Here is a 25208-nt window from a genome sequence, read left to right as displayed (position 1 = left end):
AACACATGTTCTCACTCTCACGAGTAAACAAAAATATCAAATTGACAAGATATACCGGAGGCCTCAGTATGCTTCAGTTGAAGTGCCTGTCAGATTGTTAAACAGCATCTGAATCTCCATTTTAAAGAGAATCAAGGGGAAGAGACACATTTTGTGACTTTCTGAAACAGTCAATCCAACAATCACAACCACTTTTTTTCATCATCAAGACTATAATGCTTCCATCACTTATGTACAACTGCAACTACAATCTATTGGCCATATTCAGTCAGTGTCCATTTCCCTCTGAAGTCACACTCAGGGTGGGAAGCTCAAGAGCTGGAATAATGCTTTGCTGCAGTGTTTTGGGTTGCAATTCCTATAAACATCAGGAATCTGACAAATCATTACTATTTCACTGCTTCCAGACTGATTAGCAACTCAAAAGACAACAAATAGTGACAATCTGGAGGGACATCAGGCCATTTCAAGGTAAAACAACATATTTGATAGTCCATTAGCTAACGTGTGCATTCAACCAGTTCCTAGCTAACATTACCGTTTGATTACATCCATTTATTTTACATCCAGGCTTAAATAAATGTGTCCAAGATGTGTGATGATATTTCTGAATTAATTTGCATTTCCTATTGTATGGTGTAACACTATCAAACATTATTAAATAATAACCCATTAAAATATGCCTTTTCAGTTGCTGATAGGTCAGGAGGTGGCGAAGTGATAAGAATTTGTAAAAACAAATGAAAACAATTTTTGTTTCCCTACGGTTGTAGGACTTGCAGCCTGGAACGACATTTGAGTTTCCCAACCTGAACGTGACATCGGAGGAAAATGGCTGGCGTGTGAATATGGTCTATACTGCAAAGGACTTTCATGAAAGTCTGAAAATGTACTACTATTTATTGCGTCTCGCCTGTTGGTATGACAGAAGATTTTGCCTTGACCTTGAGTGTGGCCATTCGAAACAGGTATAAACACTTCTGCCTTTAGACCTGGGCAGATGTGGATGTTGTGCATGACATTTTACAGCTGTGTTTCAGGCACACATGAAGCCTTGTATCCCAGAAACATGCTGAAAAATGTCTCAAACATCTTTGTACATCTGGCCCATAGTGCACTTTAGCAGCCCTCAAATTCTCTCATGATCTCATGGACAAAGAATTGCTAGCTGGTTACTCATATTTTTCTGCTTTCTCAGTTTAACCCAAAATGTCTTCATTATCTCCATCGTCCCTCATGGCCATAAAAACTCATCAGCCTATTAACTTACACAAAATAAACCTGTCTTTCCTTGACTTTTAGAGTTTCCCTCTGTGTGCTGCCCTCATCACATTAAACCCACACACTGCAATTACCACCACAGCAGTCAGGACCATGGCCAAGTATCTGCAATACAGAACATGAACGCATTCAATGGAAGCAGCTGGAAGAGCTACACAAACAAGAAGATGAGACAAAATGGGATGACAGATTTGTTTCCACTTTCTGCTCAGAAACAGCTGTAAATACGGGGGCTGGGGACAAAGCCAGAATTCACTGGCTGCAACCCACTGCATGCAAACACTATAAGAGCAAAAAGCTAGCTAATGCGTTTGTTGGCCTTTCATAGCTGTCATAAAAAATAGTATCCTTGGAGTCTGAGCAAGCTGCTGTGACAGTGTATGAAGATGGAGTGTGACAACCGTGGACTAACAAAAGAGCTTGGAACCAGCTTCTGCTCTACAGGCCAGGTCATGTGGAAAATAACAATAAAAAACATAAATAATTCAGAAGTCTTTCTGCGTTCACCACTGAAGGCAAATTTATTTTTTTTCACGGGTCAAAAGCTGTATTTGAACCTCAACTTCTGCTCTCTTGCTTATACAAAATAGCTTTGAGAGCAAAAACAAATACAAAATAGCAACAGGGGCGTCTTCTCACTCAAGTTCACAGTCACTTCAATTTGCTTTCTGAATTACTCCAACTAACCCGACTCAAGTATGACAGCAGCCAATTTCCTGTTGTCCTCCCACATACCCCATCTTAATTGCAGACCAGATCCACCCTGCTTAACGTTTCTGGACCTTGTAAGCCAACCAAAGTCCCCCTTTATAAAGCTTTCATTAGCTGCTGATTGCTCTCAGTGCCTGCTGGGCTTGGTAAGCTTTGGCCTTCATTAACAGGCCTGAGTCATACAAATGACTGTATGACGCAGTGTGCAGTCTCCTCAGACCGCCAAACATCCAGCTGAAAAAGAGATAAGTATTTATTTGAAGTGTTCGCCATTGTACACGGCCCCAGTCCATTTTGTTTTTGTTCGATTCTTTCAGAAAGCGTAGGCTGCAAGTGTCAAGTGAAATGTCGCAGCAACAAAATCCCCTGACAGCATGTCATGCGTTTTGTCTGATACCAAATGGTGGTTTTGTGCCTTGCTTCGTTCCACAGGCGATAATTCTTTGAAAAGAATGATTCACTGCCACGCTGATGACATCTCTGCTTGATGCCCTGCAATCCACTGAGCCTGGCCTGGCAGAACTTCTTCATTACTTTACCCTGCTCAAAGGCTCCGTGAAGGCAATATGTAAGCGTATTCTCATTTTGTTTTCACTCATGCATTAAATCAAGGCACCAAATACTGTCATTGTTGGTCATTAAGTGCTACACACACTTTATCAGTTCTGAAAGGATAACTATTGAATATTAAAGGGACCATATACTATAAGATTGTTAGTTAAAAAAACATTTAAAACAAAAGAAACCAAAATTATCCAAAGAATGCAAAGAAATAACAGTTTTTGACATTGTGATGTCTATGGATTGCATTACAGAGATATCTACTGAAATTAGCATGCTAACCAGCTAGCCCAATACACCAATACTCTTCTGGTCCCTGAGCTCACGGCTAACTGAGCTGACGAACTAGCTGCAGCTACAGTTAGCAACTCTGGTGATATGCCGGCCCTATTTGTTTTAAATATGAATTTGACAGGTGACACATTTTAACATATTGCACCTTTAAGGCAGTTTCCAAGGTGCTCTTGTTGGCAAACGAAATGTTGTGTCAACCTGTAGTCAGGTGATTAATGCACTTCAAATTACATTCAACCCATAGTCAAACATTAAAACCGATTTTTCATCGCAGCTTTATCTTTTTGTTAAGCTATTACTCAACATATTTGAACCAAAGAATAAAGCATCCTTACTACACATCTTATTCTAATCAGTATTTCCAGGTAGAAAAGCACTAATTTTCAACTTGAAGAAAAGAAGCGCAAAAGAAGTCTGAACGAAAACTCTAAATGCTGACCATTTCAATGGCACATTCACCTTTAAAGGCTGTTAACAGTGTTTATTTTCAATGCATTGCTCTGATAATTACATATTCAAGCCCTGGCTTGCCTTTTAGCAAACTCTCCAGGGAGCTAAGTTTCAATGCAGTCCTCTCACAGCATTCAAATCCCTATTTTTGTGAAGTCTAAGTTTGGTTTTAGTCAGAGAGCTTTTTGTATATACACAAATAAGTGTGATAAAACATTGAGCTGAAAGATTTAGCTGAAGCTAATAAAGACATCTGAACTTTTAGAATTTCTTCTTCTCTCATCTGCAAATTCAGAATCCAGCGTTGCTCCGATGATACAGTGGCGCTGCCACGGTACATCATGCTGTATGTACATCAGGGTACGTGGGCGATGCAGAGTGGGAACATAGCGGTGTGCTTTTCCTGCAGCATGGAGCGGCATTTTTAAAAAGTCAAAGCATTAGCGTCCCCTCCCACCCCCGAGAAAAAACACTCCATCTCTCGAGTGGAACACATGCTAATGGACCATAATGCAGCTAATGGGCAGCATTAAACACATTGTTAGACACTCATGTTAATATTATGGTGACAAGAAAAAATGCACTGGTTTCAAAATGCAGCAGGTTTTCTCTCAGCATGAGTGGGGAGTGGAAAACAGAAAAGCTGAAGCAGCTGGGAGCAAAATAATTAGAGAATGTTTTCAGCAGGAAGAGAGAGTTAATATAACTTCAGTCGGCTTTGCATACTTCCAATTTTCACCTAACAGGGAAGAACCGCCTACAGCTACTTTTGTTGTGTTATTCAAAATATGTGGATATAATTTTTTTTTTTTTTTTTAAGCAAACTACTATGTGTTAAATAATTTCTGCATGTCTGTACTGAACTGTCTTGTGCAGGTTTGTTAATAAGCTCTTTTGCACATGTTAACTTTATAAAAAATGTTGGCTTATTCTGGTTTTTATAGGATGCCATTTGACATTAAACTGAAGACAACAGATGAAAGTGTTTTCTAGGCTCATTTCCAGATAACTATTGTTTTTTGTTTATTGATGAGAATTGACCTGACAACTAAAATAATATAAACTTTAACTACTTTGGATAACTTTACTAGATTTTACTTTAATGGCGTTTCCATACCCTAGTAGCAGAGAGAATGTAGGGGTTGTTAAGTTGAATATGTTAGTCTAGTCTGCCTGATTAATCAATCCTTTATCTTACTGAGGTGTGCTCAAGAATCTATCACGACCATGGCTCCGAAATATCATAACTGTGCTTTGTATTGATAAATCCATGGCGCTGTCCTTGGTGCTGGGGTAGCAGACAGATTTGTAATTGCGCCTTTTTCTTTCAGTCCTGCACTTCTGTCAATTTCGTCTTGCATCTATAATATTCTCTAAACTATATCCTATACAAATATTCAATTCTTTACTGTATATCGTAGCCTATATACTCTACAGAGTAGTGTCACCTTCATGATCAAACTGACATGTAGCAACGTGTAGTCACAGAAGAGAGAGAGGATCACATTAACACACTGCTGCCTTTAGTATTTCAATGATATTCCCATACCCCCAGATCAAGCCACCTCTGTAACAAAATATTCTGGTAGATACATGATGACAGAAATATTTTTAGATTTAGGGCCATCCCTCTTGTAAAAAATGAACAGATCACAGATTGGATAAATATTCAGGAGAAAAGTTACATCAGAAAAGTGGCTTATCATTCACTATTCATTCTGAATTATTCCTTTGTTGAAAGGCATTTGGGACAATTTTGCCTTACTTTGACATTTTAAAGTAAAGACAGACAAATCTTGCCTTCTATCTTTTACATCATTGTCCATATTTTCATACAGATGCTAGTGAGTTAAATAACACACACAGCTTCTTGTTTTACTATCCTTACCTTGCAGGGCCTCCTTGGCTCGGTCCAGCTCCTGCTCCTTCTGGGCCAGCTGCACGCGGAGCTCGGTGGCGGAGAGCACGTCGGCAGAGCAGCCTCCCTGGGTCTCCTCCAGGTCCTTACTCAGCATGTCCTTCATCTGCCGCAGCAGGTGCACCTCCTCCTGGAGCTGGGCCACCTCCTCGCGCAGCAGGACTACATCACACAAAAAAGAAAAGCAAGCTTTAGGAAGTTGACACTAAAACATGGCCAAATATATTCGTGGTTGTATCCTTAACAGTGAATTGGGTGTTGAGCCAAAGTTAAAATGTAATTCCGGTAGCTACAGAGGGGTCATATGCAAACTGCGATCTAATCCCACAGAGGTGGAATAGCTTTGAAAAGCGACACGACTGCAGAAATGGTTATGTCTGAAATGCTAAATCGATTTAACATCACCATAGGAGGTTATGGTTCCATTTGTAATTGCGATAACTGCAGTGCCAAATTACTGTCGGTAATAAGCGTCACAGGGGTAGGTGGGGTCCAGGAGATGAGCAGAGACAAGACATTGATATTATAATGAAATCTGTCTTTGTAGTTGCCTGTTGAATCATCTCTGTGTTGGCAGAAGTTATGAGAAAAGAAGGGGGGGGTGTATCCATCTAATATTCAGCGACTGGGGCTTTAAAGAGTTCCTCCCTGCCGTTGTCACAAAGAAGCAAACAATGAAGTGAAAACAGCAGCAGAGTAGACTTTTCCTCACAATTTGACTCACTGAAAATGTTTCAAAGTGCTTCCAAAAGCCTCGGCAGCAGAGAGAGGACTTCACACACGTTTAAAACAAGCCACAACAGACAAATGTCACACTTCAATTTCTCACATCAAACCTCAAGAGAGAAATATTCAATCTAAAAATATGTCTTTTTTTGCACTCTGAATGTGCTTGTCTAGGTGGAGCATATGGAGAGTAATTTATATAAGGATGAGTAGAGTCATTCTGCTCAATTTCATGCATCCTCGGGGCAGGGGGGAGGTGGGGTGGGGAAAACTGCTCAGCCCCATCTCTCATGGCTCCGCTATCAAGTGCCTCACATAAATCACACTTCATGCTCTCATATCCCAGCTCCAATATTACTGTCAGAAACACTGAAATCGATCAGAGACGAATGGAAGAACTGTGATGAGGGGGCTGAATATGACAAAGTGCTTGGGGAGGAACGGACAAATTAAAGCAAGAATACAGGTTGCACTTCTAATAAATGATTGGATGATTGTTTGAAGTGTGAAAATTTAAAGAAAGGAAGAACGAACAGGGCGGGAGGTGGATTTCCAGCAATGTTTGCCAATTCAGCAAAACAGTGCAGTAAGTTCCCCCACATAGCCCATTTTATACTGCATGGCATCTAAAAGCATCGGTGAGATTGGGATATGATAGGTCTCCAAAAGTGAGGTTTAGAGTAGAGTTGCAACAAACAACTGAGGAATCGATTATCAATGTCACTTGGCAACTATTCTGACTAATCAGTATGACTAATAACGAAAAAAATGAAAATAATCATTAGTTAGAAGCACATTTGAAATAATCTGGTAGAAAAAGTTACCAGCAAAAAGATGTTTTTTCAGAATGGAACTTTAAAACACTCTGTAGTCTCATGTGTCTATTATTATCAGACTATCACTGTAGTTTTTGGTAGATTTTGTAAACGTAAATGTAAATCAAATTAAAACATGTAAATCTAAAATACCTTACAAACTCCCCATGACAACAATACAACAAACACTGACCTAAAATATTTCCACACTTTTGAAACAGCACCTGAAGTGAGCATGACTCACAAAGGCCGTATCTGTAGCAGGTATTTTGCTCTCAATTCTCTATTTTGTATACATGTTCCTGTTTTTCTGTCTGTTGCCTGAATGTGTCACCGGTGACACACTCGTTGTTGTTGTTGTATGTTGCCGACTGAACAACATATATTCATCTGTAATCCAGTGGTTGTGCCACGACACTAACAGCTCATTCTTGACTCCTCTTACAGCTGGCCTGGTGTCAGGCTCCCATCTTCCCCTCCTGCACCCACAGCAGTGATTGATACGTTACTCGAGGAAACCAGACATTTCAACAAAGTATACGGAGGACATGTGGTGTATGCAGCCTTTTTCTGACATGAATCACTCACTCACTCTCACCTTTCCTCCCCTGAAACGAACACGAGCCCTTAAGACCAGTTCGCTGCTCGTACAGCGTGCACCTGCTTCCTGGGGCTTTTGAGTCCTTTAATTTGTGTTCACTGACTGAATATAAGTGGCTGAAGATAAGGGCTGCACACTAAATAACGAAAATGAAATGTAAAAGAGGTTATTAGGAGAAGGGTCGAGAGAAAAACGTCGGCGAGTGGAGTGTCATTACACAGAGGTATACTTAATGGACCCGGTAATAGAACCGCATTTTACGGAGCAACTCAAGCAGCAACGGCCTTATTGGCAAACCAAAGAGCTGGCCCGTTTTGGAAACAACCGACCGCAGGATACAGTTCATTGGTGTTTAAGAATCCAATAATAGTCACAGACTCGATTACTTATTCATTAAGTTTGTATGTATTGATTGTGCAAAGGCAGCAAACCAGGGAGTCATAAATAAGGGACAGGGACACTGAAAATATGGGTTTTATTTTTAATAGCCAACCCATAAATTATGTCCACCAATTATGGTTTATGTGTCACCCACTCCCTTATAGAATGAATGTGCTTCTTCAATAACAAGGGTCTCATATGTTTCAAATTTTGCAGAGGTGCAAATCTTTGAATTCAATATACACAAAATGACATTTGGTTTGTCTTACTTGATTTTCAATGTAAGCTTATCCACATTGTTAACTCCCACAGTAAGTTATAATAATCAGTATAAAAAAATGATCTCACCACAGCAACAAAGAGACACAACCTCACTTGTTATTGCACTTCCTGCTGTGATCACAGTGGGACATCAGTGGGACAAAACTTTAAATAAACACCACGTCATCAAGTAACAGATGTAACATGCAACATGGTAAATTGGCTGCCTAGCAGCTGCCTGTTTTCTGTTCACAGTCCAAAGTAAACAAAGAAAATAGCATTTAGTTGTGACGTGCTTGGCATCTTTCACTACTTTTAAACCCAGACTTAAAAATGTTTTGTTCTTCACTGCCTTTGACTAAAACTGTCATCATTATCCTGAACTACCTTTAATCTATACATTTATTTTTAAATCTTTTTTACACTTTAAATATGTGTTTTGATGTTTTATGGTGTTGGTGTATGGTGTGTAAATTCATCATGTGCAGCACTTTGAATTACCTTTGTGAATGAAATGTGTAGTAGTCATAAAGTTGCTTTGCCTTCGGGAATTCCTTGACTGTCTACAAAATATTTACTTATACATTACCAGACTTTAGTTGGACAGAATCCTGTCCACAGCTACTGCATTTAACTTTGAGATCTACAGTAGATGTCCATCCCTTACAAACAAAAAACAGAGCATCAAAACAAGGAGAGAATCCAGGCTCTCCAAAGATAGGAATCTAAAAAAAGCTAAATCATTTAAAAAAAGCCAACATGTTTTGACCACTGGGTCTTTATTAGGGCTGCAAAAACCAAACTAACAGAGCATGCACAGTCCTACGGTACTTAATTGTGTCATGGTTTGAGTTTCGGTTTACTTATATCTAGTTTTCTCCTCATTTGTCATGTTTTGCTTTTCACTTCCTCCCTTTGACCTTTTCTCGCCTTTTTTTCCTCTTTACCAGAGCTTTATTTGTTAATTAGCACCTGTTTATTTAAGCATGTATTGTTCTCTCACTCTTTGTCAGTTTGTCTACTCTGTTCCCCCCCAGCAGTCCTGTGTCTCCTGTGTTCCTTGTGTTCCCGCCTGTGTTCCCAGTGCTTCTTTGGTTTGTACTGGTTTACTTTATTAAAGCTTGCCTTTTGTTCTTCGCCCTGCCTACCTCCTGAGTGTCTTGCGTTTGGGTCTTCGCTATTTTTGCTACACGTAACAAATTGGAGATGTCAGTAAGCACTCGACCAACGGTGTGTACATAATATGACATGATAGCACGGTAACCCAGACAGTGTTAACACCATTAAAAAGTTATTATATGTACTTTCTGAATATGTCAGAATGCCTATGTAAAGTTAGACTGAATATACTATGTACAGTACATAACTTTACAGAAAAGAGACCTGTGCTCAGTCAAACCCCTGCCTTTAAACTGTGCATACTGATTTAGAGAATATGTTGCCGATAAATATACCAGCTCTCAAAGATTTATGAGCCACCTATTCTTCAATGTCCGCATCGTCTCGAATGGTTGGAAGGAAGCATGCGCTGTAGCTCTGCATTATAAATGACAGTGAGAGTGGGAGCTTCCTGATAAGCATTATCTCTCCTGCTCTCCCCTCCAGGACTCCAGGGCGAGCGGCTCATTCCCATGGAGACTCCTCCCTCCTCCGTTTGCCAACTTTGGTGTCATGGAAATTGGGAGGCTCGTAATTTAGGATGAATCTGAGTGTGCAAAGTAACATATTCATTTTGTTACATGTTTCAGGTATTATGTTCCCAATTTTTTACATTTTCACATTTTCTTTTTTTCTGCTAAATGTACATAATACTGTGCACTTTTGCAAACAACATCAAGCGTTATTTTCTTTGGCATCAAGTCCATAAAATGACTTCTCTTATCTCAAAATGCACATGTATGAAAATTCCTGTGTTTTTATTGATGGAGTGTTCTTGAGTACCATAATTCTCTATTGCAAAAGCCCTGAGAGAAGCTAAAAATATGACAGATACAATATGTGTTCACAAAATAAATGGCTAGCATTCACATTAAACATGCACCTTGGGCATTTTTTAAGTGCACTGAAAGAAATAATGTGACACAGAGAGGAAAAGAATATTAACAAGTTTCCAAGTTTGTGTTCATGAAATCATTTCACCCCAGCAACTACAGTCAAGAGCTACACATCTCAACTGACGCTGCTGTTTTTAGCTCCACTTCCAGTCAACTGTCAACAAAAAACCTTCTGGCTTTAATTACTTCTCCCAAACAGAAAAAAAGATGATAAATAGAAAAAAAATACATGTGTTTGTCAGTGTGTACCACTGTGAGCACACAGAAAAGTTTGTCAACGCAGGGTTGTGTTTGAGTTTGCAGTGGTGTGAATCTGTTGCCATCACAACCTCAGTAGTATAGGGATGAGAGGATGTATCAGGGCCGATGTTTGCTGCCTCTGTGCTGTTAGCTCAGCCTTCAACACCACCTGCTACCCACTGGCTGACGGAGGCAGAACTTTTTTCCCCCTTAATGATTGCTACCACATACTAAATCTGACATATAGTAGAGTACAGTGTGAGTTAGACGTAAAAAGGGTATATCCAGTATTGCAGGTTTTTATTTTTGTAGGTCTTTTTTGTTTTTCATTACATACTGAAGTAGGTCTGGGAACATGGTATTTCTCTATAACAATGTCATAATGGCAAGAAACCCAAATAGTCAAACGATCAGACAGTTAAACCAGATCCAAACCATGTCATCCGGAGGAACAGTTCGCTCACCTAATATTTCTGTAATAATTTCTTATTTTACAAGGAAACTGTGAGATCAAACTATGATGGCACAGTAGGTTTAAACTGAATCAGGAAGTCAGTCTGTAACCTGAAGACTGATTTTCTGGCCACTTGGGGGCAGCATATACGAGCCGTGAATACGTCACCGACTTTTAAGATGATATGGCTTATTTGTTAGCTAGCAATTGCTTATTTACACATCGAACAGTTACGGAGCATCATTATCATTCATTTGGAGTCATGTCTCTGGGCACTTGATGAATTAAAGTCCAATATTCACTTTCTTTCAGCTCTGTTTAAGGTCTCTACCAACTCCTAAAGGGAAATATCTGGCTCTATAGCTGCTTAAATGTATGCCCCAGTGTGTTCACCAGCTAAAAGTTAACTGTGTTTGTCTGGTGTATGATGCTGAGCAGGTAGCGTGCAGGTAGTTGGTGTAAAATAGTTTTTTGTGATTCTACCGTCTCACTGAAGTTACATAGTGCAGAAACAAGTGATAGGGGGTCGGAGTGGCTGAGACAGAGACACCATTCACCCTATTGCAAGACACTGTACCATCAAAATGATTTCGAATGTGTTATTTTAATGTAAAAAAAGTTGCAAAATGTTGCATTAATTCTGCAGATAAATGTAATGCTAACAAATAAAATAAGAATGGTCTGTAATATTGCAGCATTCACAAAAAGATTACAGAAAAGCAAATGTACAAAACTGGGTTTTCAAGATGCATTAGCAGCTTTGCTCGTAAAAGCATTAGCTTGGCGCTTTTATTTCCTGTTTCTAATACTCAGAAATACACAAAATTGTGGACCGGGAGCTTCTTTAAATAGTACGGGCTTAATGTATTTCTCTGACTGAAGTCTTATGCAACTATGAAGGACCACAGGGATTAAAGTGAGGCTAATGACGACTGATCTGTGTCTCGGACTGGATCAGCGAGGAAATATGTGCATTCATTGACCCTCGCTCCCTCTCTGCCTCCATTCCATTCCAATTCCCTAAACAGGCCCGCCTCTGGTTATTATGATTCATCGAAACAGTAAATAAAATCTCCCTCCTCGGCCACTGATGTAAATGACTGCTTAAATGTGTGTATTTGCATAATAGCAGCACTGCACCAGCTGACATGCAGTTGGTACCAGTGAATTATGAATCTGATCAGTGTCATTTCCTATTTGTATGATTTAAGCAAAACGGCTGAAACTGTCCCCCTAAATAATCCTGCAGCCTTTGTGGGACAGCTTAGGTATGGTGGAGACCAGTCATAAAATTGTTCCAAAATATCAGCACTTCTCCAGGGACATAAAACCTGTCATCTTCTCTCCTGGATTTAATGGTGCAAAAAACAGATTAAATATTTGAGGAGAAAATAGACCTTTTTCAAAATGTGAAATGGCTTCAACTGTGAACACTTTTTAGATTTTATCATTTGTCTTAGAATTTGCTGGTATTCTGGGTCCAGAGAGAGTATTCAGCCATGTAATCAGGAGATCTCACACATTATTTTTCTAGGGGGCATCTCTCTCTGTCTCGATGCAACTCTCAGTGTCTCCAACAAACTCTCTTGTCTCGTCCTGTTCTTCCCGCCTCCAGTTCTACCTCTCCAATGTCTACAAAAAACAGCAGGAGTCACAAACCAAAGTTGCAAAAGGTCCAGCAATCTGTCAGAGACTCCAGTGGCCACGAGGCAGCTGAAATTGGACTTGGCTGGAACGGGATTGGAGGTCGAAAATTGATAGGGAATGACAGTAAGTGTCTAGAGGGGGGAAATTTTTAGATTGGTTCTCCTTCTTCAGAGTGAGTGGGAGGGAAGGATGGGGTGGGGTTCAATTTTTGCCTGTTACTGGAGACAAAATCAATTAACGGGCCTATTGTTCTCACAGAATTCTCATTCGGTCAGCTGGCACAGTGAGGACATACAGCACAGGCCAGCAGTCTGGAGCTGACGATGGCTGCTGCTGTAACAGGCAGTCCTACTCCACCATACATACTATATAATGGCTGCATAGTCTGCTTAGCAATGTATAAATAATGGAGCGAGCACACTTACTGCAGAAAATCTTGATAAGATATTTCTTTCACATAATAACTTAGTGATTTATACACATCATGTGAACATAGTGCTTCGATTCATGCAATATAATATCCCATCTGACAAAATCAACACATCGTGAGGCGACACATAATCGATTCCTTCCAAACCTACATCCTCATGCAGTGACAATGCTATAAAGAAGTGCAGCACTAGCTAAGCTCCAACAGCATTTTTCTCAGTCTATGTACAGTAAAACCTCATCCTCAGGCTGAATGCAGAGCTCATTGTACAACAGGACAAAGGCACAACCCAAATCAGGAATGTGTTAAATAAAAAAGGGTCTGAAAAAGCAGTCGGGTCAAGAATGCAAGCAGCAAGTGCTTTCATGAGGCAACAGCCCACATCCTCTTATTTGTTTTGGACTTGGCAACTCAGCCGTGGCCCTGCCTGAATAATTACATTCAAGCAGATTCTCTCTAAAAAAAACCCATTCAGAGATGACACGCTGGGTTAAAAGCTTAACCCTTCACAGCACTCATTTGAATAAACTTAAAATAAAGAAATTATTGATTTTGGAATGCTCTTGTGATGCCAATTTTACAGCAGATTGTTTCAATGTATTCTTCTGTAACAATATAATGAGCATGAGGCAAAAACAGACGCTCATAGGGCAGCAGTGGAGCTCATCAAAAAAAATTTACCCCGGCCCCTTAGAGAGTCCGTGAACGCCACTGCCCTACAGCCTCTCAATGATGATTGACACAGTGGGACCCCTGTGATTAACAGAAATATCGACGTGGCTAATTAAACAAAATGCATGACCCTCCTGCTCCTTTAAAATGTACCTTTTTAAAGGAAACAGGAATTCTTCTTCTCTTCAGGCTATCGAAAATTAGCATAAGTATTTCTTTTTCTTCTCCATTTCTCTGTGCATCTCTCACTCAATGGGGAGGGTGAGATGCAACAGTGCAGTAGACTACATGCTGTACACTGCCAGAGACAGATCATGATTACTAAAAAAGGAAAAAGGTATGCAAATTCTTCATAAATTGGGAGAAATACAGGAGAATTGTGACCCCGGGAGGAAACCAGGAGAGGACAGACGCTGATAATTCATCTGAATTTGCTGTATCTTGAAGAGGAATATTCTGTTTCAATGTTTGTCTTTGAAACTTCTCAAGTCTCCTCAGGTCCACTCTCTATGCTTCCTGTTGCCTCAACAGTCTTTGTGACAGAGTGAAGAGCACCAGCCCTTTACTAGCTCGACTGATATAAAATCTATGAGAATGAGCAGTGTTATTCCTATATGCAACAGAGCCCACGGGCTAATGCACCCCCTCCGTCATGGTTCTAGTTCCCTGTAGTGATTATATCCCAGGAAGCACATGAATTTCATGGATTTTATCCCCAATCTGCAGTGTTGGAAAATTGACATATAGATATTGAAGTTTCTATTCCCTCAGTGTCGCTCTGGATGCCTTCACAGAAATGCGGTATGTCACAGGAGCATCGACTTTTAATATGAAGCATTATTATCTTTTAAATAAATTTTCATCCATGTGAAACATGTGCACACTCCTACACACATTACTGAATGCATGATGGGATACTGATTAATGTTTGCCCTTTGCAGGCATGCCTACAAACAGCAGCCATTATCTGACCTTTCCTTCCTGAGGGAATCAGTGTACTCGGGACAAAAAAACTGTATTGCAAACGATGATTTGCCCTCCGAAAGAACCATGCCATTGAATTAAGGTCATTTTCGACAAACATGTACACCTTCCAAACGAAACTTACCATTTTGCTAATGATGCTGATTTAAAAATTCAACTGCATTTTTTGAGTCACTGATATCCATTCCTTGTAGCTATAGTCTAATAATCTATTAGCACACTCGTGAAACCAGCTTGACTTTTGTAATCCATCACAGTGAACATCAAGTCCGCTTTAATTTTTGTCAAAGTTGCTTAAGGCGAAGCAGAGTGAGTTAATACAGTGCTGACATTTTCAAATCAATCTGCGCTTGAACTGCAGTCCACACAACTGTAACACCGGCAATGGGAAACGCAGACTTAATGCTTTGACGAATTACACAACTCAAGCGAGTTTCAAGGATCTGCTGATTGATTTTCATATTGTGAAGAAATTAATGGAAACCAGAGTTGCCTAAATTGGTGCACATACACTGATATGGCCCCTTTACGTTGGCTGCAAGTGGCAACCTGTGATTTGAGCTATTTATTACTATTCCAGTGTTAAACAAACAGAGGGAGTGATTGTCACACGTACAAATGAGGTGTTCAAAATCTGCCAGAAGGGCGGCAAAGGTGAAATGCGTCGCTTTCACATGCAAATCTTCATGACAGAGAAAGCACATGTGAGTATTTCCACATCAGATCCCGCACACGTTATTCAGGCCAGGTTGAAAAATATATATTTCATAGAGCCTTTCATCTTTCAATGAGATGCTGGAGTCATTAATAAAAGTCAGAGTGTGCATCTTCTCCGTCTCGCGCACACAGACACACACACGCGCGCGCGCGCGCACACACACACACACACACTCATCTTTATGGACCATTGATAGCAAATTCATCAGCGGCTCATGACGGCAGCAACGCCTAAGCTCTGACTGATGAAGGCAGCCTGCAGTGTCTGCTCGGCCTGGGAGTGCTTTTGCTCTGGATTAGCTAGTCAATTCTCATGAGCAGAACAATCTCCCTGCGTCGCCCGAGGAGATGACAGGGTCACGCCTGATGAAAACGAAAAAAAAGGGAAAAAAACACACCTTGTCTTGGGGCACTCCATCATAGAAATCAGGCTCTAATACTCTGTATTAACGGAGACAGTGATGAAGAGGGATTGGTATTCAGGATAACACATACACGGATGGATTGCTATTTATTGATGAGCCCACCAAAGTGAAGGCAAGCCTCAAGTCCCCGTGGTCTTTAGCCTCATATAAACTCAAGATTGCTCTGAAGTTGGAGGATCGTAAAAAGGAGACTATGAAGATGTCACTAAAGATTATAGCAGGCTAATGAACACACGGGATCACATAGTGTGTAAAATGTCAGGAAATTATCCTAATAATTCCCACAACTGAAAGGTGATAACTGGTAATGGTGATAACTCCAAAATATGAAATTAAAGATCATATAAAGCAAAGAAAAACCTTATATTTGAGGATCTCGAACCAGCCATCATTCAAGTTATCGTTTGAACCTAATGATGTTTCATCTTGTGTGACTTTCACTCTACAAACTACAACCTAAATTCCACAGAATTCAAGGATGTCACCGTTAATTCACATCAGCGGCATTTAAATGGCGATGTCACTCATTGCATGACTCCCTTGCCTCTAGTCAGTCAGTGTCGATCAAGTAGCTCCATGCTCTAACATCACAGAATTTGACATCCACATGCTGGCAAGCCTATTTCATGCTTCAGGTCCTTGGAGTAATGGGGGCTGAACTTGTGCGACAGTGGGGTTAGAACAGAGCTTGACAGTGAGCGAAAAAAAAAAAAACTGATCAAAGAGAAAGATAGGCAGTAATCCCAGCCGCATTCCACCACAATCTGCGTCTGATGGCTTAAAACCCTCTTGTGTGTCTGCGGATGGTATCAGTTGCACTCGCCAGAACTTGCATTGCTGCTCTCAGAAAGATACAAACATACAAACAAACCTCACTTATATGCACTTACTATAACTAAAAAGAACGGCACAGATTTGCATTTTCTACTTCAAAAAGTTTTTTTTTTTTGTGGTGGACTGAGCATGAGAGATTTACAACTCTCTTCAGTTTTGGCAGAGTTACATAAGAAGCCCTCACTCTCATTCTCACAGTCTGTACTTGAGCCGAATTGACAGTAATCCATCAAAACAATCTGTTTGCTTTAAAGTCTGTCTCCCGTCTATGATGTGAAAAGCCACAAACAGTGAGATTACTGTCTCTCGTGGGCTGCAGATGCACAGATACTCAGGACAGCTTTTTCCCATTTCTTCGTCATGGAGATTAGCAGCAGAGTTTCCATGAAACTGGAAGAGGTGCTGCTCGGGTCATGAGGGATGGACGGATGGATGGGAGATAAGATGGATGGTGGATACAAGGATGGATGGATGGAGCCATTAAAATACAACTGGGGGAGTGAGAGACTGCAAATGAGCCAAGATGGCAGCCCATCTACAGGGGTGACAGTGAAGGCGCAGGCTGGCAACTATCCTCCTTCGTGATGTTCTTATTAGCTCCATGCTATAAATCATTTTCCAGCATGTTGTACTAGTAGGCATTCAGGTGGCAAATAATCCTGTGCAAATACACACTGAGCCAATTCTAGGATATTGTGATGGAAGAAATATGCAGTATTTGCTTATTTTGCAAGGTAACTACTTACGTGTGCATTGCAGTCTGAGTCGGTGCACTAATGAACCTCCAGATAGAAGCTCCTATTTTATTCTGGACCGCTTGCTCCAAACATGATGAGACTGTTAATTGGCTGCATCAGGCCAGGCAATAATTGCTGCCATGGTTGTGCTTGATGAGCTGTGCTGGTATTATAATGTGTATAGGAACATGTCATTCATTCAGTCATGATATGAAATGGCATCTCCTGGATGTGAATACACAAGCTATCAACATTGAGCTCATTTTGTAACATCTTTTTACCACTCGCTTTTCCATCCGGCTCCATGTCATTGTTAAAAGTTGTTAACATTGTGCTATTATGTTTACCTCATTTCCCCCGGTTGTAACCGTACTGCAAACAAATCAGCAGTTATTTTCTGAGAATAATCTTGTTGTGCATGAGTGGGAGTCAAGTAGATAACTAAGCAACAATTTCCGATGCAATAGTTCTGTTTTGGAGAGAAATTTCTGTGACAGCAAATTCAGATTCAGCTGATCCGTCTTATTAGGTAGGTGAACTGATTATCCAAGACACGTAGCTGAAGGTGTTTGGATGTGTGTCCATCCTTGTATGACAGCAGGTGTATGCATGTGTGGGTTTGTGTGCATATAAAGTTGAGAAATGACCTTTGGTGCCGAGGGCTAACAGTGCTGTTATTTATAGTCTGGGCTAAACAGGAGGGCAGACACAGTGTCACCATGGATATTTCATCAAACTGTGGATGACACACACACACGCACACACACACAAAGTCAGCATACCTGTGTGAGGTGGCTCCTACCACTGTGACGAAACCCTTCAATCACACATCAACTATCATGCATCTGTTGCCAAAAATAAATATTACCACCTAGAAAAGTCTAGACAAGATGACAATGATGATTTGGCAGACAAATTAGAGTGTGAAGGTGCCAAAACAATCCCGGCCGCCTCCTGAGATACTTGATAAGATCCTGGGATGGAAATATTTAGGAAATGGTCGTGGAGTTGCATTTGTTTTCACAGTTCTTAAAATGAGGAGGGCGTCCGCTGACAGCTAAATAAATAAAGCTGCGAGACTGATCGGAGTTACCTTTTTTAGTGGCTTGCACAGAGCAAATTCTGTCATCCATCCATGTATAATTGATGAGCAGAAGAGGAATGGACAGTGTCTGAAAATTGGGATGAATTTGATTTGTGATAGCGGCAGAGTTAGCAGCCAAATTAATCTTCTCCTTTAGAGTAAATGTGATTAGGCACAGAGGTTTCAAACACAAAGAGATACGGATGGAACATAACAAAGGCTCCAATCAGTCCATCCTCAGTGAAATGCAAAATTACTTCATGCTCTCAGAAAGAAGTGGCATGGCTCATGATTATGACAGTTGCTTTAAAATCAGCCCTAACTTGATTCTGACAGGCAGCTGATTGTCTTAAAATCCGTTCTAAATTGTCTTCTGTGACTGCCGCAACGGCGAACAAAGCGGCTAGCACCTGAGGGAGAGACACTTGCTGCATTCACCTGCAGCACAGGCAGTGAAAGGAGGAAATTACACAGCAAGGACCAAACTCAGCTGCTCTTGCAAATATGCTGTCAAACTGAGCCTGCTGGAAGCACATGTGTCCATGTGTTGATTGACATGTATGCACAGATGGACATGTGGGTGCCTTCAGAGGAGTTTAAATGCAGGTACAAGCACAATAGCCCTGGCCTGGTCCTGAGTGAGTGTCGGGTCAGTCGGACACTAACAGGCTGTCTAGTAGAAACCAACAGCAGCCTCTGATTTACAGCCTGGTTCACATGGTGTTAAGCCACAGGGTTAAGCCTTCTCTGACATCATGTCACTCATCTGAAAACCCTGCTTTCTTTCTGAGTGACAGGCGTGAGACATAAAGGAGCAACAAAATCTGAAATGATTTGGGGTGTCGTTGCTTGACTGACAGGCCCGACAGCTGAGAATTTTGTAAGGTTTGATGTGAATTTAACACAGAAAAAGCAGATAATTTCTCAGAGATTCTGCTTGGAAATTATACAGCAGATATGATTATACATGATCTGCTGCTATCTTTACAGGCAGTAATGGCTACATGACTAATTTTGTCCAATTTCAGTTTACAAAGACAGATTGTACATTACCTAAGTGGTATAATCACAGAGGCTGTCACAGAAATGTGAGACGGAAAGGTGAGTAACTGAGCACAATTGCAAATACATAACCACACCTGGGATAGTAAGGGTAAGGCAAATACAGCCATCCATAGCCTCCAGGTGTTTGTTTTGCTTTGAAAGCACTAATTGTGTCACAACCACACCTCAGGTTTAAGCTTGAAGGATTTAAATGACTCTCTTGAACAACATACAACTCAGTTTGACCAGTTTTACGTCACATATATGAGTCGCTGGCACATGGAATTTCAGACAGAAAACACAGGGTTTATCTGTCTTGCTGTGTGAACTTTTACCTCTGTGTTTGGCTGGTTTTCAGGCCAAGGTTGAAGGTCAGGTGAGATACCAGTATGCAGATAAAAAATGCAGGTATTTAGAGGCAAAACAGCAGAGAAGAAAACCTAGAGCTGTTCTCACAAATTGCACCGTTTCTCAGCTGTTGTAATTTAATGCTTTGCAGTTAAGATAGTCTGAAACCAGCCTGGCTGACGCAGCAAGAACTCCTGTGTGAATGTAAAATGTGCTGCATTCAGGCTAAAAAGTGCAGCCAGCCACCCCAGACCACAGTGTTTACAATAGAAACAGAGCACAATGACCATGAAAACGCTGTTGTTTGGAGACAAACTTCACTGTACTAACCCCCAAGACTGTGATCCAGTCGTTGAAGGATAGTAAAATTCATTCACAACCTACTCAAAATACTGTGTACTGTTCCTGGAACAGCTGAGAAAAAGTGTGAATTGTGGTCATATTTTTTTAAAGTTTTGGATCCCCACAGTAATAGCCATATGTCAGCAGAAAGATGCAAGAAAACACAGATCTGTTGGCAGAAAAAGTCTCAGCTCAAACCAACATGAAAGACAACAAACGTCATGCTAATTAATTAATGGTGGACTCCCTGCCCCCATGTTCAGACAATAACAACTACTCTGAGGTCAGTGCAGGTTAAAGTCTCCTAACGGCTCACCAACACGTGAACATGTCGCTCCTCAAGAAAAAGAAGAAGAAATGCAGTATCCTTAGTCCAGAATGACCCTGAACTAACCACCTTCTCCTTTTCACTGCAAGACCTTTACATGTGCAAGACTGAAACTCACGTCACACTATTGTCCAACAAAGCACAGAGTGGCAGCTACACTTGTCGTTTCCATTCACTCACCAGACTTTCCTTGCTCCCCGTCTGACTTCATCCCCTCCTCCGAGGGGAGTTTTCCAAAGGATTCCAGGATCTGTCAGGTGTGAGCTAGAGACTTTCAGGACAGAAACAAATCCAAAATCCAAAAATCCTCCTGTCTCAAGCGCTACTCACTCAAACCAGGGACATTTTGTGTATTCTCCCCACTAGAATCAGGCTCATTTGACACCAGGAAATACATCCACGAGCTGCCACTGTGAGTGTACCTGTTCAGAGCAACTCCCATGGGTTCAATGATACAGTACATTCAGCCCCTCCCCCTCAACTCAAATGGTTTACTAGGTAAGGAGAAGGAGGAGCACGGAGTGGCTGTCACTAGGATTTTCCCACATTATTCAAACACACACACACATAAAGATGAGGGGAGGAGCCCAGTGTAGGTGTGGGCTTACAGGCAGGTGAGCGTCGATGTGTGTGTAGTCTAACACCAGCAGGCAACACAGCAACAGGTCTGCCAGCTGTTGACTTGCCTGAGGGGCTCAGTAACTTAATACTTTTAAAAAAACACAGTGAGCTCCATTTAAATGACCACCGTAGAGTGTAACACTTGCAAAAGGAAATCGCTGTGTTTTGCATTCTTGTCTGCATTTCAGATCAGTCAGTAAAAAACATATTTTTGTTTGCTTTCAAGGCCATCGGTCCACATTTTTTGAGTATGCTGAACAAACTGGGGAGATAAGGGAGTCATACAGAGTGAAGTAAGCTCAGGCATCGCAATAAAGGTTGGATTTAGAGGATGTTGTCGTCATTTAGTGGATTAGAATACAGCTCCCGTTTAAATTGCAATAAACTGGCCATGTTTACATTTCATTGTAAAAGCTATCTTTTAAAGCCCTCTACATTTCAGTTTAATTACATCTTCTTAATTTCTTTCGTTGGCATGGAGAGTAAACAGACTTTCACTATTAGTGCAGACAGAGGTGCATGCCTGCTTTATTCACCCACCCTTGCAGTAACATGTAGTTAGATGCAGGTGAGTGAACGATTGATGACTGAGTACTCAGGCGGAAGAAGCCCCGATTTTAAACAAAAGGTGATAAGCCAATGCATTAATGAAGCTCTGTTCATCTGCCTGCAAGGAAGGAAGATAAAAGCTCTTAAAATGAGCAGAATGATGAGTCAGACTTTAAATGAAATCCCTACAGCTTTAGTGCACACACAGAATCAGTCATACAAAGGCAAAACCGCAGACTGAATGTATGTTGAAGTTACTGCTTTTTCATCCTTGTAATAATTAAGTATAAAGCAGCATTCTCAGCAGAGCCTTTGTGCGTCAAGCTATTATCATTGAGCCTCATTGTAAATAATTCATAATTTACAGGTGAAAAAGTTACATTCAAATGGAACAATTCATTTCCATTTCTTTTACATCTAACACTTCCACAGGTGAATCCTTCTATTGAACACAACAATATAAGGGCCACACAACAGGTGTGCTGCTGCAAAAATAAAAGCACACAGTCAACCGAAGCAAGAGGCGCCCTCACAGGCCTCCTGGTGGCCTGTGCTAGGTCCATGCTCCATTAATCAACAAGGCCACTTCAGACTCAACCTTACACAGATATCCTTTTAGAAAATACAGTGCAGCAAAACAATGCAGGTTATGAAAGCTTAATTTAATTAAACTCTCAGATTGGTTTTAATATATCTATTAATTAATCAACAATAATTAACAACAGAACTATGCTTAATTACAAGCCTCATTAGAGCCTCCATTGATCAGAAAAACAAGTTCTAGGCTCAGGAAATCACAGAACTGTGGACATGTATATTCAATAAATAATTTCATTTGATGAGTATTTATTGTTTTTACATATTTTTCCAGCTGATGTTGGTTTCAAAAGTCCATGAGTACAGATCATTACAATTAACCATCACAAAAGTGTCTCTGATGTCTGTTGCTATTGTTTCAAAGTCAATCAGCAGCTATGCCAGAACAACTGATTGGGCTCTCCGCAGAGTGTGACATTTAATAATCATCCAACGTATCATCCCCTCTCTCTGAGACAATAACGCAGCCAAAGAAAATAATCTCTTGTTGTCTATTGTGTCCGTGCATAATGGACAAAGTGAGGAAATTGAACACTGCCCACTCAAAGGGGTGTTTGTGGTCCACGGAGTCCTGTAGCCCAACTGATCCGCAGCAGATTACAAGCTGAAGGTACGGGTACAATAAACTGCTAGCTATGTGAAGCCAAATGACAGCGTGAGGCTTTGTGTTGTTAACATATGTGTGCAGTGAGTATATGATGATTACACTTCATGATAACCGACAAAGGATGCCTCGCAGATAACAGAGAGAGCTGCTGAGTGGCTTTTTGTACTACATAAGTGGAATCCAGTCATTGATTTTTGTTGGACTTTATTGTACCTCTTGTAGTCACGAGGCCATTTCATGAAATGGTAACAAATGCCTTTTAATGCCACTGAAGAGGAAGGCTGCAGTAGTTACACTGGCTATAAAGAACATCATGTGCCCCTGCGTGCTACACATAAATGGTTTCAGATTACAAATCCGAGGATGAGCGATTACTCAGCAATTCTTCCCTGTCTGGAGAGAGGGAACTCGGAAATAGAATGAAAAGAGAAAAAATATAATTGTGTCATTTATCATGTGAAGCTGTGGGTTGTAGAATTATTTAAAGAATCATGCTGGAGTGCATGAGAAATGATTGCAAGGCAGTTCTCTAAACGCTGCATGACCTGGAAGAAGGGCAACATTATGACAAAGGGTCCTTTACCATCTAAATTGAGGTCACGCTGAGAGGATACCACCATTATTATCATTGTAGGCTACCAAACTTCTAGCAAAAGTGAAAAAGCTAGCATATTTATCAAATACAATAACTTACTAGCGATTTACATGAATCACATTTACACAACCATTGTTGCTTGCTTAGTAGATGGCAGACTACAACATAATAATTACGTACTTCTTGCTCGGGACCTGTTGGGACATGCTACCTAGAGTGTAACTAGGAAGTGGTCCAGCTGCAGCTCAGGCCCAGACACTTATGAAGATAAAGTGCTAATCAGCAGGCCTGTTGGGTTTCCTAATTAAAAGAATGTACTTGGCACGCGCTGGCTATTTACACTACATTAAAACAGCATCGAATCACACTACAGGGACCGGTGCACAACAGGAAATTAGCTCTCTGTGACACGCATGGCTTGGAATGCAGGATGATATGCAAGATGAACGTGTATAAAGCAGCTCGGGTTGAATCGCTGTATGATGCAGCATCACACACAAGCACACGCAAGCACATACCCATGTTTCTAAGTTCTGGGATGCTTGAAGGTGATGAGCTGAGAGTGCTATCCCTTAAATGAAAATCAATGGAAGCGGCCAACGTCTCTCTCTCTCTCTCTCTCTCTCTGTCTGCAGTCAGTTTACACAATACCTCAGAGGACAGCAGCACCAGCTCACGCTGCCAAGAACACGTCAACCTTTCATTGTTTATGTGAGAAATAGGAGAGAGTAAAACAGGTACAATGAGAGAGAGATTAGAAGTTAATTCAACTCGGGGGCATGTGAGCATGGACGCAGATGGTCAACTTTTTTATCACTGCAGTTCTTCTCTGTGTCTAGTGAACAAGGTGTTGTCCATCTTATTAATGCCTGTCCTGAGCACCGCCTAACCGCCCTTTGTTATAACAGACAATGCACGTGTTAATGGACACCCTCACTTCATGAAGTCACACTTTCTCGTTTTCCTGTTCCCATGATTTTCCCCACAGCTGCACTGCAAAAACCTTGAAACAACCATGTACGAAAGATCAGAGTCCCAAAGTGTGAACTAACAGAGAGAAAATGGCCAGCGAACTCTGAGGCCGACAGAGTGGACAGAAAGAATGGTCTGAAATAGGGTTGCATGGTCATACCGATACGTTTCCTTATCTACGATATCTACCATATTAACGTTATTATAAGAAAATATTTTAAGTTCTAATCAAATTTCAGGTCAGTGAGGACATAATGTTTTGTGAAATTATATAAAGCATTTATTCGACCAAAAATGTTTTGAATTCATCCCTTTAAAGGTGCAATATTTATGAACCGGCCACTTATTGAAATTATACTCACAACAACAAGGAGGGGAGCATATTACTGGAGTAATCGCTAACTGCTGCCAACTGTAGCTGCCTTTAGCTAGTTAGCTCAGTTAGCCAGGAAGCTGAAAGCACCAGGGAAAGTGTTGGTGATTACACTGCTTGAAGAGTTTTTGACTTGGATGCTAAACATGCTTTGAAACACAATACATAAACGTCATAATGGTAAAACTGTAATTCCTTCACATTCTGTTGAGAATTTTAGTGATGTTTTCAAGCAGAATTCTTACATATTGCACCTTAAAAGATGATTGGAACTCATAATAATAGTAATTAAAGTGTTCTGAGGTGGTTATTGTACCGCGAAAATCTCATACCATTTTAACCCTCGTCTGAACAATGATTAAATATTACCCACTCTATAAAAAAAAAAATGGAGGGCAATGTCAAGGTCATGTTGTGGTAATAAGTAGCAGTCTGAGTTATTATAAATCACTGCAGCAGAAAAATGCTGTAATGTTCTCCGTTTGAATTATCAAGCATGTATCAAGCACTTCTAGCCACAAGCATATCAGTGAAGTCTAAGCAGGTGTTTTTGTT

At 40.7% G+C, this 25208-nt stretch overlaps 1 protein-coding gene across 4 annotated transcripts in view; it reads right to left on the bottom strand.

The window, feature by feature from the left end:
* The window catches only part of LOC140999461 (kazrin-like), a 154517-nt gene that overhangs the window by 15849 nt on the left and 113460 nt on the right, over positions 1 to 25208 (bottom strand). For 3 of the 4 annotated variants that reach the window (XM_073469853.1, XM_073469854.1, XM_073469852.1), the window contains exon 4: positions 5186 to 5377. In XM_073469853.1, the coding sequence (XP_073325954.1) occupies positions 5186 to 5377 (192 nt within the window). Of the gene's footprint in view, positions 1 to 5185; positions 5378 to 20519; positions 20760 to 25208 lie in introns of those variants that run through there. The other variant, XM_073469855.1, reaches the window with a different exon arrangement.

The sequence above is a fragment of the Pagrus major genome, chromosome 7 (assembly GCF_040436345.1).
Source record: "Pagrus major chromosome 7, Pma_NU_1.0".
Classification (NCBI taxonomy): Eukaryota; Metazoa; Chordata; class Actinopteri; order Spariformes; family Sparidae; genus Pagrus; species Pagrus major.
The sequence above is the reverse complement of the archived record's forward strand: the minus strand, read 5'-3'. Positions and strand labels throughout refer to the sequence as shown.